Source organism: Tachypleus tridentatus, chromosome 4 (assembly GCF_004210375.1).
Source record: "Tachypleus tridentatus isolate NWPU-2018 chromosome 4, ASM421037v1, whole genome shotgun sequence".
Lineage (NCBI taxonomy): Eukaryota > Metazoa > Arthropoda > Merostomata > Xiphosura > Limulidae > Tachypleus > Tachypleus tridentatus.
In genome coordinates, this window is record NC_134828.1 from 42,989,438 (window position 1) to 43,005,858 (window position 16,421).

The 16,421-nt window shown below is 32.0% G+C and overlaps 1 protein-coding gene across 1 annotated transcript in view; it reads left to right on the top strand.

The window, feature by feature from the left end:
- LOC143248974 (E3 ubiquitin-protein ligase FANCL-like) overlaps positions 1–13,873 on the top strand; it is a 64,224-nt gene extending 50,351 nt beyond the window's left edge. The window contains exons 9-14 of the mRNA XM_076498047.1: positions 4,024–4,107; positions 4,584–4,629; positions 5,001–5,082; positions 10,619–10,735; positions 11,421–11,492; positions 11,742–13,873. Coding sequence (XP_076354162.1) covers positions 4,024–4,107; positions 4,584–4,629; positions 5,001–5,082; positions 10,619–10,735; positions 11,421–11,492; positions 11,742–11,765 — 425 coding nt within the window. The 3' untranslated portion in view covers positions 11,766–13,873. The remainder of the gene's footprint in view (positions 1–4,023; positions 4,108–4,583; positions 4,630–5,000; positions 5,083–10,618; positions 10,736–11,420; positions 11,493–11,741) is intronic.
- The last annotated feature ends 2,548 nt before the right edge of the window (positions 13,874–16,421 follow it).

Consider the following 16,421-nt stretch of genomic DNA (forward strand, 5'->3'; position numbering starts at 1 on the left):
GCTGAAAAAAGTTAAGTAACCAAACTGAAGGATTGAAATTGACAGTGAAAATCATAGCAAACTGATAGGCAACAATCAATAACAGTTTGAAAGGGAAAATGAGTACAGTTTCACAGTCAGTGTTTATACAGTGGTAAAACGTGATAGGGTGTCATGAAGAGCAGATTAAGAGTCACAAGGGTCCAGGGCTGAATATTTCTATCGGCCCTACTTTGGTTGAAACTAAATTAAAAAAGCTAAATTTCAATATATGTTTTACTTTTGAAGTCAGTAGGAAAATATTATCCACAGATTGGCAAGACTCACCCAAGTTAATGGTTCACCCACGAGTTAATGAGATCAGACTCAGGGTAAACGAGTATTATAAGTTATATAACAAATTAAAGAGCAAAAAAGACATTAGTTATTATTATTTATTTTAGTTGTAGTTTGTAAATATATATTATTTTTAAGGCTTATATTGCATCTGAATGGGTGATTCATTATGTTTTTGATAACCTTTTTATCATTGGGGAATCCTAGTTTCTGAAGCACATTGTGTAAGGCACTTCCACAGGTGGGCTGAAGCTGAGAAAAACACACACAACTTTTGCACAAAAGCAAAGTGTAAACAATCTTCAATACAACAGTCCACAGTACAGAATCCAACCAAATTGGGTGAATGAGCACAACAGGGAACACAATATGCTAGGGGATTCTTTTCATTGATCAAAGTTTGCATGCTAATGTATTTGCCACTCATATTGGATGATTGTTGTAAGACTGCCCACAGCAATCTTGAATTTTATTATATTGATTTTGTAAATGCATCAAAATCTACATCCATCTTCTGACAAGATGTAATTTCTGGTCCACAAACAATCTCTCATTACATCAGAAATTTATGTCCAATGTTCAGGATAAGTTAGTATCTTCATTGCTATTGCAATAATTGATTTCTTCCTGTTGAAAGGTGGTTGATTGAGTTTGAGATAGTGTTGTCAACATCAAGAGTTATAGTCCCTATGTGATTATTTTTATAGTTTTGGTTGGCAACTGTTTTTTGTAATATTTGATTGATGACAAAGGCTCAGTTTGATATCATGAATTTGATGGGCACTAGCATCCAGAGATGTAGTGTATACATTGTTGTTTTTGCTGTCTTAGCTGGTTAGGGTTTTTGGTACTAGGGAACAAAGTCCATAAATCCACTAGCTTCCTTGTTTTATCTGCTACATTCCTTTTTCTTCTTTTCTTTTTTTTTTATACTTTAGTTTTTCCCAACTGCACTTAGAAGTGTACTTCACTGTGTGCATTTGAATGCTTGTGTATGTACATGTGCAAGAGAGATGTCGGAGTGAACTACTTAATAGTTTTGTAACAAATAATTGGGTATCATTTTCTGCACTTAACTCAAATTTTATACTTGGATGATTTGTTTTCTGTACATTCCAGTAAGAGGGCTAGTGGAGACTTGCAAGTAATTATGGACTTTTTACAGGATAATAATTTGCAACTTCTGCATATCTTGAAAGCTTACAATACTTTTATCTTGTTAGCAATAATTAAATTTTCTTTTTTCTTGAACTAAATCCACAGTATTTGAGAAATAAGAATTTAAAGATATCTTAAACCTGGCTTAGCAACTTGGGTCTAGTCATATTTAAAAAAAAACAAAAACAAACTTGCACCAGAAAAACAACTGATGTCAAACAGGTTTTTTTAATGTTTACAATGTTTCAGACTGGGACAAACTTTAATGGAATAGAATGTTTGATATCACAAGGATTATCAAACATACCGTAGTAGAAACTAACATTATGTAACAGATCGAAAGTAGCATACATATGAATTGGAGGCAAATTATGTTTTTTACAATGGGATAATATTGGTATATTTATGTATGATTTTATATACATGTTCCATTATAAATAAAATTAAGGTTCCAAATAAGAATAAAAATATGTTTGCATTGTATTTTAACACATTTTTAAAAAAATGTCAGTAATATTAACAAAAGTTGGGTCCAAATGTAGAAATACTGGTGTTGATGTAGAGCAACAATGTGGCCTTCCTAAAGTTTGAAAAATAGTTAGTGTTCTTGAGTCTTAAAAACGGATATAGAGTAATAAAAATAAATGCATTAATTAATTAAAAATGAGGAATGTGTGTATGCATGCATGCAAGGTAAAAGATACATGAAAGTTTATGCATAAACATTTTTATTTGTTCACATGTTTATATATGTCTGTGCACACACACACTTACAGAAAAATAAATCTTTCATTTACTCTTTTTGGGTGGATATTGTTATAGATTAGTTTTCAAACATGGATGTTTTGTGGTTGATATGCCAGTGTCGAAGGGGCTCAATTTTTATGATCATTATTATTCCGTGATGATGAGAAAACCCACTTGTATAGAAAATCATATATTTAAAAATTACCCATACCAGCCGTTTTTAAAGATATAATGATCATTATTATTATTTTTCTGCAGATTTAGTGCATTTTTGTGACTGATCTTTGCAGCAATTTTGTGAGCTGAGTGAGTTATGACTGAAGAATAACTCTTAATATTAAAAACCCTTGACAGTTCAATGGGTTTTTGATTAATATCACATTTGGAATTGCTTAAATGACATAAGCAGATGAATGACTTTCATACCAAAAAAGAGGTTGCACAATTATTTTTATTATTTTTTTACACTTATGAGCCCATTTCAGCAATAATAGCTCTGTTTACAATGACTAAAATGCAAGCAAAAGTCCATCCAATAAGGAGAAGCATGACTGACAGTGTCATGTAATGTGGAGTGTAAAGAAGCCTATCATAACTAGGTCTAGCCTCACTTAGATCTAACATATTTGCATTGCAAATGTGTGAAATTAGTGTCACACTATTTGGAGGCAAGCCAATTAAACCCCTGCATTCCAGATTTCATGATAAGCTTACCAATATCTCACACATACACACTGTTTTCTCAATTTCTCTCTCTCTCCCTTCAAAAATAAGTAATCATGGTGAAATTATTTTTATTAAGCATTTTCATTAAAAAAGAAAAAAAAAGAGAAAGAAAACTGGTCTTTTTTAAAGCCCACCTTAATCTGCTCCGAGATATCATTACAAGTTTGGGACTGCAGTTCAGCCAGTGTTGTTAGTGATTTATACAAAACTGGCTGACTGTATCTGCTGACAAGTATATGCAAATTCTGATAATACCATTCCCTCAGGAACATGACTCATCAGGCCAAAATGATCTTCAAACAACACATTGATTTGAAGCATACAGCAGATGTGTTAAACTGTATCTGAATAGTAAAAAAGCTGATGGAGATATCAGTGCTTATATTGCACAAAATCTCAATGTAAATATTCTTTAAACTTTATGGACTTGTTTAAAAGATGAGATCTGAAGACAACCATACTTGACTGTATTGCAGGTTGTAAGTAATACAGAGCAACTGGAACAATATTCCACAATTGTTCATTGATAAATGTATGATAGCATAAAAGCAAGGTGCACTGGTCTGTATAAAGCTAAGGACTGACTAAGTACTAGAGTGTTGTACAAACTAATAACTTTTTTATATTTTTTATGTTAACGTTTTTACCCTTAATAAATTCCTCATATATAGTTTGTTGTTTATTGCTTGTGAATACTGTATCTGTCATATCCTGTAGCTATCATAATCATCCATTACATTTGTATAACTTACATCAAGAAAGTACAAAATATTTTATTTTAAGGATACAGTGCCACATTTTAATTATTTTCTTATTACATTATTTAAAACTGAAAAAGACATCTATGATATAATCTCATTATCCTCAATTTTGTAAAGTTACAAGAATGTTTATAACTAGTATTAAAAGTAGATTAATGATTAATGCTGTTCTTTTCTTACAGCTGTTGGTGGATCTGTGCAGATCTATTACTTGTTAACCCACTATGTCATAAAAGCATTCCTGATCATCAGTTTCATGGTACAATAACACTTGTTCATTATATTGACCAATAACTAATGCTGTTCATTTTTTCAGCCACCAATGGATCTGTACAGATCTCTGTTAATCCACAATGTCACAGACGCATTCCTGAGTGTCAGTTCCTTGGAGCAGAAAAAGGTATGATGACACCTTTTTATTATACTGGTATTGCAACTTACAGATGTGATTGGTTTGTTTATCTATATAGTTTTTGTGTAACAAAGTCAGAAAAGCTTCATAACATATCAAATGTAATAGCTTAATTTTCTGAGAATTTTGAAAAGTGGGTTTGTCACTTAGCAAGTGTCTTCAGGCAGTAAGGGTAATCAGAACACCCAGTCTATCAACAGATTGCCTGCTACTTGAAAGCTGTATCTATCTCCCCCTCCATTTTAATTGTTATTTTTAACTGGTTAGTTTCAGGTACAGTCTCTAATTGTTTGTCTTGCATATGGTTAAAGCTTGTACTCTTTAAAATGATTGCAAAATATTTTATGCACAGTTGTATAGCAACAAATAATTATGTCAGATTCCATTATAAGAATATCATATCTGTTTCAATTGTAATAGAGTTGTGTGAGATTGAATGTTTTTTTTTTCTTCTGTTTCTCCAGTCATTGGCCCTTTTAGAGATAATTTCAACTGCAACTTGGAGAAATGGCAAGTATGATCAAAATCTCATTAGATTAAACCATATCTGTTTGTAAATAATGAAATTATTTTAGGATTTTTGCCAAAAATATAATTGTATACATTGAAAAGAAAAAAACAACTGCATAGGTTTATAATTGATCATTGATGTGTAAAATCTCACTTTTGTACAAGAGTTTGTGGCATGTGCTGTTTACGTATATGGCTTAGTGCAGTGATTCAAAATAGATGGTTTAGTTCTGTAAGACTGAAAATATTCGAAGAAAATTCAGTATATAAAAACAAAACAAAATATTAGCTAAATAAGGGAGGGGGGAGTTCTTACAAGACATACTTTGAACCATAAAGATCAGCTTTTGGATATGTTTTTATTTTTCCAGGGATGTTAACAGCACTATTTTAACTAACCTGAAATTAGTCTTGGATGTTGAATTTCCTTCACCATGCAGCTCTAGTAAAAAGGTAAGTGCTTTTGAGGGCAACAATAAGCTGTGCCAGCTATGCCTAATTTAGAATACCATACTTTTTATTTAGAGGTATTTCTTCACCACTGTTTTGATGATTTTGTAAGATATTGTGAATAAAAAAAATGTGAATGTTTACAACCAAAGAGAAGCCTGTTAACATTTACTTTTAATTTAAGTCTGAGAACAAGTAATTACTATGTAACACATACATGCAACACAGTAACATGAAGCTTGTTAAGTCTGCGACACATGAATATATTATTAGTTTTCCCACATGACTTGGTTAAATAATAAACATTAGGCTTACATCAATGAACTGTGCTTTTATATATGGTTTGATCAAGTAGGTATTTGTTGGAGCAGTCAAGTTACTCTATTTAGTGTTATCAAGTGGTTCACTTTCTCAAATATTCCTAACCCTGATGATGACCTAAGGAGGTTGAAACATTTTAAATAAGTCTTTAATAATCGTATTGGCTTTCTCTACTACTACTACTACACACGTCAAGTGAGTTCCTCATGAGCATGAAGAGAAAGTGATTATGTTTGTAGATTGATGCTCTGTATTCGGAGTAAACACAATTGTACCTCTTTCCAGATTGGTCATGAGGCAAAGGCCATGTCATCACTTATGTTGACTTGCGTTCAAAACGTTATTCAACTATTTTTGAATGTATATCCTTAGGTTTTGTATCAAGTTGTAGGTTAGAATTCACATTAAAATTAAATATACCTAAACATCGATATGTATCTATCTGTCGTGTGGTATGTTGAATACAGCACTGGTTCAAATTAGATGTTTGTGATGTCAAAATACAATGTCTATAGTTTTGTACAAATTAGGAGCTCAAATTACCAATATTGACAAGCTAGAATATAAAATAAAAACCTTTTACCTTTTCTATTTTCTGAACTATCACAATATTGAGTTAATCAAACACAGTGCCTCCCCTATTACCTCTTTCAGTTTTTGTGAACAGTCCCTTATATACACTTACTTCAATATATGACATGTGACTAACTAATCAACAACTTTAGAATGTTGCCCTGCTGGTTTTCTCAGCCATTTTAATCTGTTAGAAACCCATCTCATTCTTTCAGACCAATATTTAAAAGAGAAAGGTTGTCCTTAGTCTGCTTGAAATTTCATATTTTTTTAAACCTATGTGCCTATATATTTAAACCTAATACATACAGTTATATATATATATATATAACCTAATATATAAATAAAACACTAAACAATTTCATTTCACATCATCCCCCTGCAAAATTTCTTAAAGCTTAGCAAGCTCAGACAAGCAACAAGTACAAGGTCATAACTAGAAGAGATAATCGTGTGCTTTATTTCTTTATTCACTGTTCTATATCTTAAGCAAAATAAGTTTAAGAACCTGTTTGCAAATAGTAATAATCTATACATGTATACAATTTATAATAATTTAAAAGTGACCATATTTTACCAAATACTAGTCCACTAAAACACAGCCAATATGAGTCACTTTGTAAAAAGTAAATGTTAGTTCATGGTTAAAACTTTAGATTCAGGACATGCACAACTTTTTGCATGGCAGGTTAAACCATAGTACTCTAAGGTCCAAAATGGCCCCTAGAGGGGGTATCCTGTAAAGCAAAGTCCCACTGAAACTACAGCATTTTACCCTCATTGAACAGTAAAAACATGAAAATACAAGCACTTGAAACATGTTATTGAAACTATTTTATTTCTAGCATGGAAAATTAACCATATTTTTTTTATAAAGACAAGGCTTGAGATATAATTAGCAAGTTCTTGATTTTACCAACTTTGTTACTGAACCACTTTTATTTGTAAGCCTTAGGAAATAAAAGTCCTATCCCTTGTATTGAACACACCTCACACAAAAATATTTTGAGTAAAAATATACCACAGTAAAGAGTAAAATTCAAACTTCATTCAGTTTTATTCCAACCTACTATATTTATAAATTATTGCTACCAGTCTATTTTTAAAAACTGAGCAAGTTTTGCATATTTTTATGTAAAAAAAAAACAGCTGTAAAATTCCCCCTTATTTCTCTGCTTGGATGAAAATATTCTCTGTTCAATAAAAAAAACCCCTTAAATCTGTACCTCATTGTATAGCCTCCAGCATATATGTAGGGAACAGAGTGAATGTACACTGCTGGCCAATGAACATAAAGAAAAATATGAATTTTGCATTGTTACTCAACCACTTATTTGAGAGTAGAGCTTTGAAAGATGAAAATAAGAAATGGGAAAATAAAAATAAAAAATATTTTTAGCATTTAATAGGGAAAATGTGAACACTATGACATTAACCTAAATGCTAGCTGGTCAAAAGTTTAAGACCATACTGAAACGAAGCGGTAATAGGTAAACACATAACGAAATTTAGTCATTTGTGTTCAAGCATTAGTGTTATCAACATCTCCTACTGACATCTCCTGTGTTACATTGGGTAAAAACAAGGCAAAGGCTAAAAAGTTGACAAAGTTTTAACATCGCAGAACTGTCAAGCTGCAAAAGCAAGGTCTCTCTCAATGTGCCATTGCTGGTGAGATTGGGCATAGTAAAACTGCTGTTGCAAATTTCTTAAAAGACCCTGAGGGATACAGAATAAGAATTTCAAGTGGTTGGTCCAAGAAAATTTCGCTGGCGTTGAGCAGGAAGATTCGACAGGTTGTCTGGCAAAACACCAGCCAATTGTCGAACCAGATAAAGGCCCTTACGGACACAGAATAAGATGGCATCTAGGAGAGAAAGGATTTAAAAACTGTAAACGTCTTCAAAGGCCACACTTTCTACACCATGAAACAGCTCGGTCACATTTTTCTGAGAAGCACCAAACATGGGATGTAGAAAAGTGGAAGAATGTTTTGTTCTGTGATAAGAAAAAATTTAACCTGGATGGTTCAGATGGCTTCCAATGTTACTGGCATGATAAGGATATCCTACCGGAGACATTTCCTACACGACACAGTGAAGGGAGGTTCCATCATAATCTGGGGTGCTTTCTCCTTCCATGGAACAATGGAGCTTCAGGTTATACAGGGGCATTAAACAGCAGCTGGCTACTTTGGCATGTTGAAGAAAGCATCTTTACTGACTGAAGGCCCTTGCTTGTGTGGAAATGACTGGATCTTTCAGCAGGACAAAGGTCTTTTTCATGGCAAATAACGTGATTCTTTTGGACTATCCAGTATGTTCGTCTGAACTGAACCCCATTGTAAATGTTTGGGGGTGGATGGCAAGGGAAGTCCATAGAAACAGAGGTCAATTCCAAACAGTGAATGATCTTCGTGAAGCCCTCTTCACCACTTGGAATAACATTCCAGCTAGCCTTCTGCAAACACTTATATCGACTATGCCAAAGCAAATGTTTGCAGTTATTCGCAATGATGGCCATGCAACTCACTACTGAGACCTCTTGTTGGACATTTCTTACCCGGTTTAGGACTTCTTTTTGGTATGGTCTTAAACTTTTGACCAGCTAGTATTTAGGCTAATTTCATAGTGTTCACATTTTCCCTATTAAATGCTAAAAAAGTTTTTATTTTTATTTTCCATTTTCTTATTTTCATCTTTCAAAACTCTACATTTTGCATTGTTAGACTCAACCACTTATTTGAGTATATTTTTTCTTTATGTTCATTGGCCTTAAGATTTTGGCTAGCAGTGTATATCCTATTTCCGTGGGAGGATGTGTTACATTTTGTGATGACGAGAAACCCATTTGGAGTAAAAATGTATTCTCTTCAGGTTAACAAAGAGAATTTACAAACTGTTTCTCTGTTAACCTGAAGAAGACCTATGAAGGTTGAAATGTTGTTCTGTACTTTATTTTAATTAAAGTTCTAATACCCATACCAGCCAATTTGAGAATACATGTTGCATTGTTGTGTAAGTTTTGATTCTGGTGAAAAATTGTCATTTGTTTAGCAACAGTCATTATCAAAGACAAGAGATGATCAATTATCTGTTTTTAACAGATGCAGTTTGATAAATGAGATACTTTTTCCCACAGTAAAATATTGCCCTTGCTTATGTCTGTAGTTTACAAATGTTTAACAGATGATTTATTATATCTTCTAGTGTGTGTGTGTTGAAATGGTGCATAAATAGAATAATAATGCAACTGTTTGTTTATTTTCACTAGCCAAATTTTTTAACGTAATATTTTTGTATTCTATACAAAACAAACATATTTATTTAAATTGCTTTATTCAATAGATTATTTTCTTCAGGTAAAATCAAATGGATTAGCACTGCAGCTCTTACAGTGCTTTTCATTCTATACAAGTGCATCATTAATCTTGGGTTCATAATTACTCCAAACATAAAACCACTTAAATACTTTAAATATAAAATTACGTAATCACTTCAAACATAGAGTAATTTAATCATTCTTAAACTAGGGCCACATAATCACTTCAAACATAGAACCATTTAATTACTCTATGTATCGACCCACTTCATCACTCCAAGCATTAAATCAATTAATCTCTCCACATATAGAGCCACTTAATTAATTCAATTATAAAACCATTTAATTACTCTATAAACCTCTACTTCATCACTCCAAACATAGATCCACATCACTCCAAGCATAGAGCCACTTAATTATTCCAATCATAAAACCATTTAATTACTCTAAATATAGACTCGATTGGTCATTCTAAATACTAAATCACTCCAAACATAGACCCACATAATTACTCCAATTATAAAACAATCTCTCCAGATATAGAACCACTTAATTACTCCAAATATAAACACACTTCCTCACTCAAAATACAAAATAACTATCATTCCAAGTATTAAACCATTTAATCACTCCAAACATAGAGCCATGTAAGTACTCCAGAGATAAAACCATTTAACTACTCCAAATGTAAACTCACCTCATCACTTGAAACACAAAATTGCTTAATCACTCCAAATGCAGAATCATGTAATTACTTGTATCACAAAACCACTTAATTACTTTAAATATAGACCCACTTCATCACTTCAAGTGTTAAATCAATTAATCACTCTACACATAGAGCCATTTAATTACTCTAAATATAGACCCAAGTCATCACTCCAAACATAGAACCATATAATCACTCTAAGCATAGTACTTAATTACTCCAACTATAAAATACTTAATCTATCCAAACATTAAACTTTCTTATTTCTTAACCTGAAGATGACTTTGGAAGACTGAAACATTGTTCTCTCCTCATCACTGAAAGTGTTAATACCCATACCAGCTATTCTGAGATACATTATTAAACCATTTAATCATTCCAAACATAGAACCATTTAACTACTCCAAATATAAACTTACTTTATGATGTGAAACACAAAATAATTTAATCACTCCGAGCATTAAATCATGTCCATGTAATCTTTTCAAACGTAGGTAAAAAAAGAATAAAAATATGATTATTTCTGGATTATGGTATGGGGTGTTGGATTTATTTTTATTTCAAAGTAAGCATGGCTTTTCTTGTGGTAAAAGTTCTTGTTCTTGTTTGTTTTAGGATTACATTGTGGAGTGTGGGATTTGCTATTCTTTCAGAATGAATGATGCCTTGCCAGACAAGCCCTGCAATAACTCCCATTGTAGTCAGCTTTTTCATGTGGAATGTTTAATTGCAGTAAGTGCATTTCTTAAATCAGAGTGTAATTATAAGATGACAATAATGTAGTAACATTATATTCTTTACAAATGTTTCTCATAGTAATTGAACTTTGATAACTGTTTCTAGAACTGCCTTTTGTGACAGCAAAATCATTCATTTTTACAGTGGCAGTGAAAAATTTCATATTTTTTTGATTATCTAAATCATATTTCAAATACCTTAATTATTTACAGTTTCTCTGATAAAGATTTTGATTCAAACTAATTTTTACAAATTTCTTGGTTTTGTAATCCTGCAATATTTTTAAATTTTATAAAAGTACTTGTTATTTACTGTTGGCCTTTCTAATATTGCTATTCATGATTTTTGTTTTACTAATATTGTTGTACTTGACCCCAGCTTCTTTCCAACATTGTTGTTATTGGACCTTTGATCCTTATGTTATTATACTGAATCCCTGCTTCTTTCTAAGTTTGATCTATTCTACCTCTGCTTTGTCTCTAACATTATTGTACTTTGCCACTACTTGTTTCTAACATTGTTTTACTCAACATGTACTTGTTTCTAACACTGTTGTACTGTACCTCTGCCTTTTATTTTTGTTATTGCTGTTTTCATATTATATGATTGTTTTTAACATTATTGGATTGTTGTACTAGACTTCTAATTTGTTAAAAAGTTAGTTAATGGCTTTGTTTAGTGGCTGAGGTCTGTCTCAACAACAACACAGAGTTTCAGCACTTTATTTGGAGAATGTCCATATTGTAACATGGTGAGTAATTGTTGTGATTAGTTTTCTTGATTAAAATATGTTTTTATAAAATATTGATTCCAATACACTGTAACATGGTGAATTTTGAGTGTAGCTGATATAAAGTTTTATCATTTTTCTTTCAGCATTATATGTTTGTATTCTAAGTTGTTTTATAATTCTCTATATGTCATAAAATATAAACTGTTTTGTTTGAAGTTTAGTAGACTATTATATTGTCTTAAGTTATCTGTATTTATTTTACTGTAGCCTATCACCTGCAAGGTGTCTTAGGTCATCTGATGAAATGTTGGTATGGTCCTGGATTCTTTAATTCTTCTCATGGTCAGAATTTGGTTTGCCATCATGTACCAGTTAAAATGATTTTCACACAGCCAGTGATTAAGAAGACTGTTAACACATGCACTGTGGTCTAATTATGGTAATTTAACATGTTTACTTAAGAATAATTTTTGTAACATGTTGGGGAGTTAAAGAACTAATACTTTTGGTTATATTTTTTGTTATTAAATTTCTGATAAGAGCATTTTAAGCCAAGTTTCTTAAGATATTTTCAGAAACCTAAATTTGGGAAGATTTTATTACAATTATATAAATGTTTAGAAGAACTGATGTGTTACTGGGACACAAAAGTTATGTACACACACACAAATGCACACACACAGAGACACAGACAGATATATAACTTTAAGAATTAACAGTTTTCACAATGGGATGTCAGAGTAAAGTTCCACAGAATGGCAATAATATTTTAAGCAAGTTATTTAAATTTGTGTTTGGCTAATGCTGTGTTTGTTATATCCCAACTGACCTGATGAAATTTGGGTTGAGTAAAATAAGTCAGCGACAGACAAAGCGTAGTAGAAATACTATTATACAGTCTACTTTAAAAAAACATAAGGAACTGACTAAAAAATGTAATGTTAAAAATATAACAGGCCTAATACTAATATCTTATAACAAATACAACTAATTATAATCATGCTTTGCCGGCTTGGAAAAGGCCTTTCCACCATAACAGTATATAAACTTAAAATATAAAATAGATGAAATAATGGTTCTTTGTAAATCACTTGAACCAATGACTTCAATTTGTTAAAAGTTTTCAGGACAGTTACTTTGTAGCCATTTCCATTAAGAGTACCTACAAGGATTATTAAATCTCTCAGCAACAAAATTTAGTGTTATTTTCAGTGCAACATCTTCTAACTCCTCCCTGTATATGCTGATAACATGTCACCTGAAGACTATGGCCTTTTGAACTAGTCAGCAGCTGTAGATTATTTTAATTTTCATCATCACAGTTCTCTTGTGAACATTTGATCCTTTTAAAATAGAGAATACTGATCTAAATATTTGATTAGAAAAATAATTAAGTGGCTAGCGTCTCTCTGTCTCGTTTTTGTTTCAACAAGGATTTGAGTCAGTTCTTTGTGTTTTATGTTTAGGTTTTTGTTGTAGGTGTATTGATTTGTTGTGCATAAAATATTTCTTGTTTTGTGTTTTGAATGTTGATATGAAACTCAACAGTTTACTTTTTAGGTTGTTAACTGGATTGAAAAGTATTAAAATAAACTACTAGTTATTCCAAACTACCTCAAATACTCCAAGTTTTCAAGCTTCCAATGCTGTGATAATTACAAACTAAATGTACTTTTGTTCAGTCAATGAAAAAGAACACTTTTATTACAAATTACAACGTTAAGCATCCCCTACGTGACATCATTTTACTCTCTACTGACAGACAAAACAATGTTGTACTGTGGTGCTAGTGGTTAAAATAGGTAATCCTTCCAGGCAGATTTCAGAGAAGTAATTTGTTTAGTTGCTATTATAATAGTTTTGCTAACACTTATCTGGTATTTCAATATTTATAAAGCAGTCATGTACCTTATACGTATCAACAGACCATATATGACTATTTGTAACAGTCCAATGTTTAATATTTATAAATAGGTGCTGTACCTTATATGTATCAATAAACCATGAATATAATTACTTGTAACAATTCAATATGTAATATTTATAAAGTAGTACTATATCTTAGACACATCAATAAGCAATATATGATTACTTGTGACATTCAAATGTTTAATATTTATAAAGCAGTACTGTATCTTAGAGACATCAATAAGCAATATATGATTACTTGTGACATTCAAATGTTTAATATTTATAAAGCAGTACTGTATCTTAGAGACATCAATAAGCAATATATGATTACTTGTGACATTCAAATGTTTAATATTTATAAAGCAGTACTGTATCTTAGAGACATCAATAAGCAATATATGATTACTTGTGACATTCAAATGTTTAATATTTATAAAGTAGTGCTGTACCTTACACATGTCAATAAACCATGTATGATTACTCGTAACAATCCAATGTTTAATATTTATAAAACAATGTTGTACTTTACACATATCAACGAACCATGTATGATTACTTGTAACCATCCAACATTTAATATTTATAAAACAGTGCTGTACCTTACACATCAATAAACCATGTATGATTACTTGTAACCATCCAACATTTAATATTTATAAAGCAGCGCTGTACTTTGCACATATCAATAAAGCATGTATGATTACTCGTAACAGTCCAATGTTTAATATTTATAAAACAATGCTGTACCTTACATATATAAATAAACCATGTATGATTACTTGTAACAGTCCTTTATAAATATTGGGCTGTTACAAGTAATGGTATATTCATACGTATAAGGTGAAACACTACTTTATAAATATTACATAAAGTGCCTTACCTTACACGTTCAATAAAACATGAAAAATCATTTGTAATAGTATCATACTTCATACTTGTGAAACAGTGCTACGTAGAACACGTCTCAATAAACCATGTAGAAATACTTGAAATAGTCCGATATTTCAGTATTTATAAATTAATGCTTTATCTTATAACTCTCAATTGAATATGTACAGTTTTTACATTTATCAAGCTTTAAGATGATGGTGTAAGTGACCACAGACCCAACAATATTTAGAATGAATCTTTTGTCGATGACAAAACAATTCCATCCAGTTAGGCATCGTGTAGAAGCACAAAGTTCGGATAGGAGAAGCTGAGCCTGTTGATGAACATTCCAATCACTCAAATGAGCTGCAGAGGTCATCTTATGGACAGTGAGAACAGCAGCTTGACTTTTACTGGCCACGTCCAAAGTGACTAGGGAAACAATCATAAAGGTGATGCTGTAATATACTATATTGGTGAGAACGTAAGAAAAGTTAGAGAAATCTCCTTCCTGAAATCCAGACACCATGGACTGAATTTTGATGCAAACCTTGATCAGGATGGATGTGTACCAGAAAAAAAAATACAGATACTGAGAAATTGTGATCCATTTCAAGTATGATTGTCGTTAAGTTGGTACAGCTTCTGTAGCTGAGCTCCTCCAACAGATCGGTACCTCTTGTATAACTCTTCAACATACTTGTTGTAATCTTGGATCTTATGCCGAAGAAGTAAATATATGGACACGTAGTAAACCTTAATGAAGTATTCATTACTTAGCAATAAAAGCACATAGAGACCCCAGTCCTCAGACATCAAGACCTAGGCTACAACAGGATGAGCACTCTCTTCTCAAGCACCATAAAAGTACATCTGAATGTCTATGGTTACTACTGACCACACGGCTAGACCAACTTGAATGGCAATAAAAATCCATCCTCCAACAACAACTTGCACTTTCAACAGACCTCCATTAGAAATTAGAATAGGAAAGTGGTCCAAGTGTTTGAGGCACCAAATGATGTAGGGATGTCGATAAAACAAAATGTTGAAACTGACTGCAGTTACTGAGGCCCTGATAATGTTTGAAAAGTTATCAAAAACAGAAAAGAATCCTACCTTACCATGTAGTTGGGTCATCCAGTTACAAGTCATATGAACGATATAGACATATAGATAGAGAAAAACTAGTCCACTCTTGATGTTGAATCAGAAACAAAATGTTTTATCTTCATCAGGCCATGACCTGAAAATCTTCAAGGACATTATAACAAGCTTCAGTGCCTTTAAATTCTGCTTCTGTCTTAATTGTAACAGTTGATAAAAGGCCGAGGAAGAATCATCACGGTGAGTACAAGACATTCTACTTTAATGGAACGTCTACAAAAATTTACTGCAGTTTGCTACTAGCGCTTCAGATAGAATTAATCATGTGAAATGGAACATCGCTTGTTTTTAAATTTTCGTTGGACATGCAGGGCTGTATTCAAAGTGTATAATAGTTAACAGTAAAAATTAGCGTACCTAGTCAATAATAATAACCATCTTGAGACTCTTAAAACTTCACGGCATCTCTTTGTGTAGTGTCTCAATCTGACGGTGAGCATAAACCATGAACACTAAACATTTTCAACTCCTTATGAACATTCATCATTCTTTTAGTGCTGTCAAGAAACAAACTTTACTCATAGATATATGATAATTGCACCTCTTGTTTGAGTTTCAACAGTGACATCTATAAACGAGAGTCGTTAACTAATTTAATCTTAAAAGGTGTACTACTATTACATTAACTTTAAGCCGCTTAGTGGAAAATAAAATACACAAATCTTTAAAAGATATAAAACAGTGAACAACTACAAATGTTTAATGTAACGTTCGGCTTGTAATACAAGGTTAATTATATTGATGAAACTTTGCAGGATTAATTATATCGTAATCAAATTTTTGTTTGAAGCAACAATTATGCATGTTAGTATACGGAAAGACTGAAATCATCATACGGAACGAAAGTCTGAATATCTGTGGGTGTTTGGGTAAGAAAAGTTCATACCCTGGAGGGTCAGGTTCTCCGTGACCTCTTCCTCCTCCCCGTACTTATGTTCTTGACGGATTGGTATTTATAATTGTAGAACTGAATATTATTTTGATCCTTTTCAGGGCAAT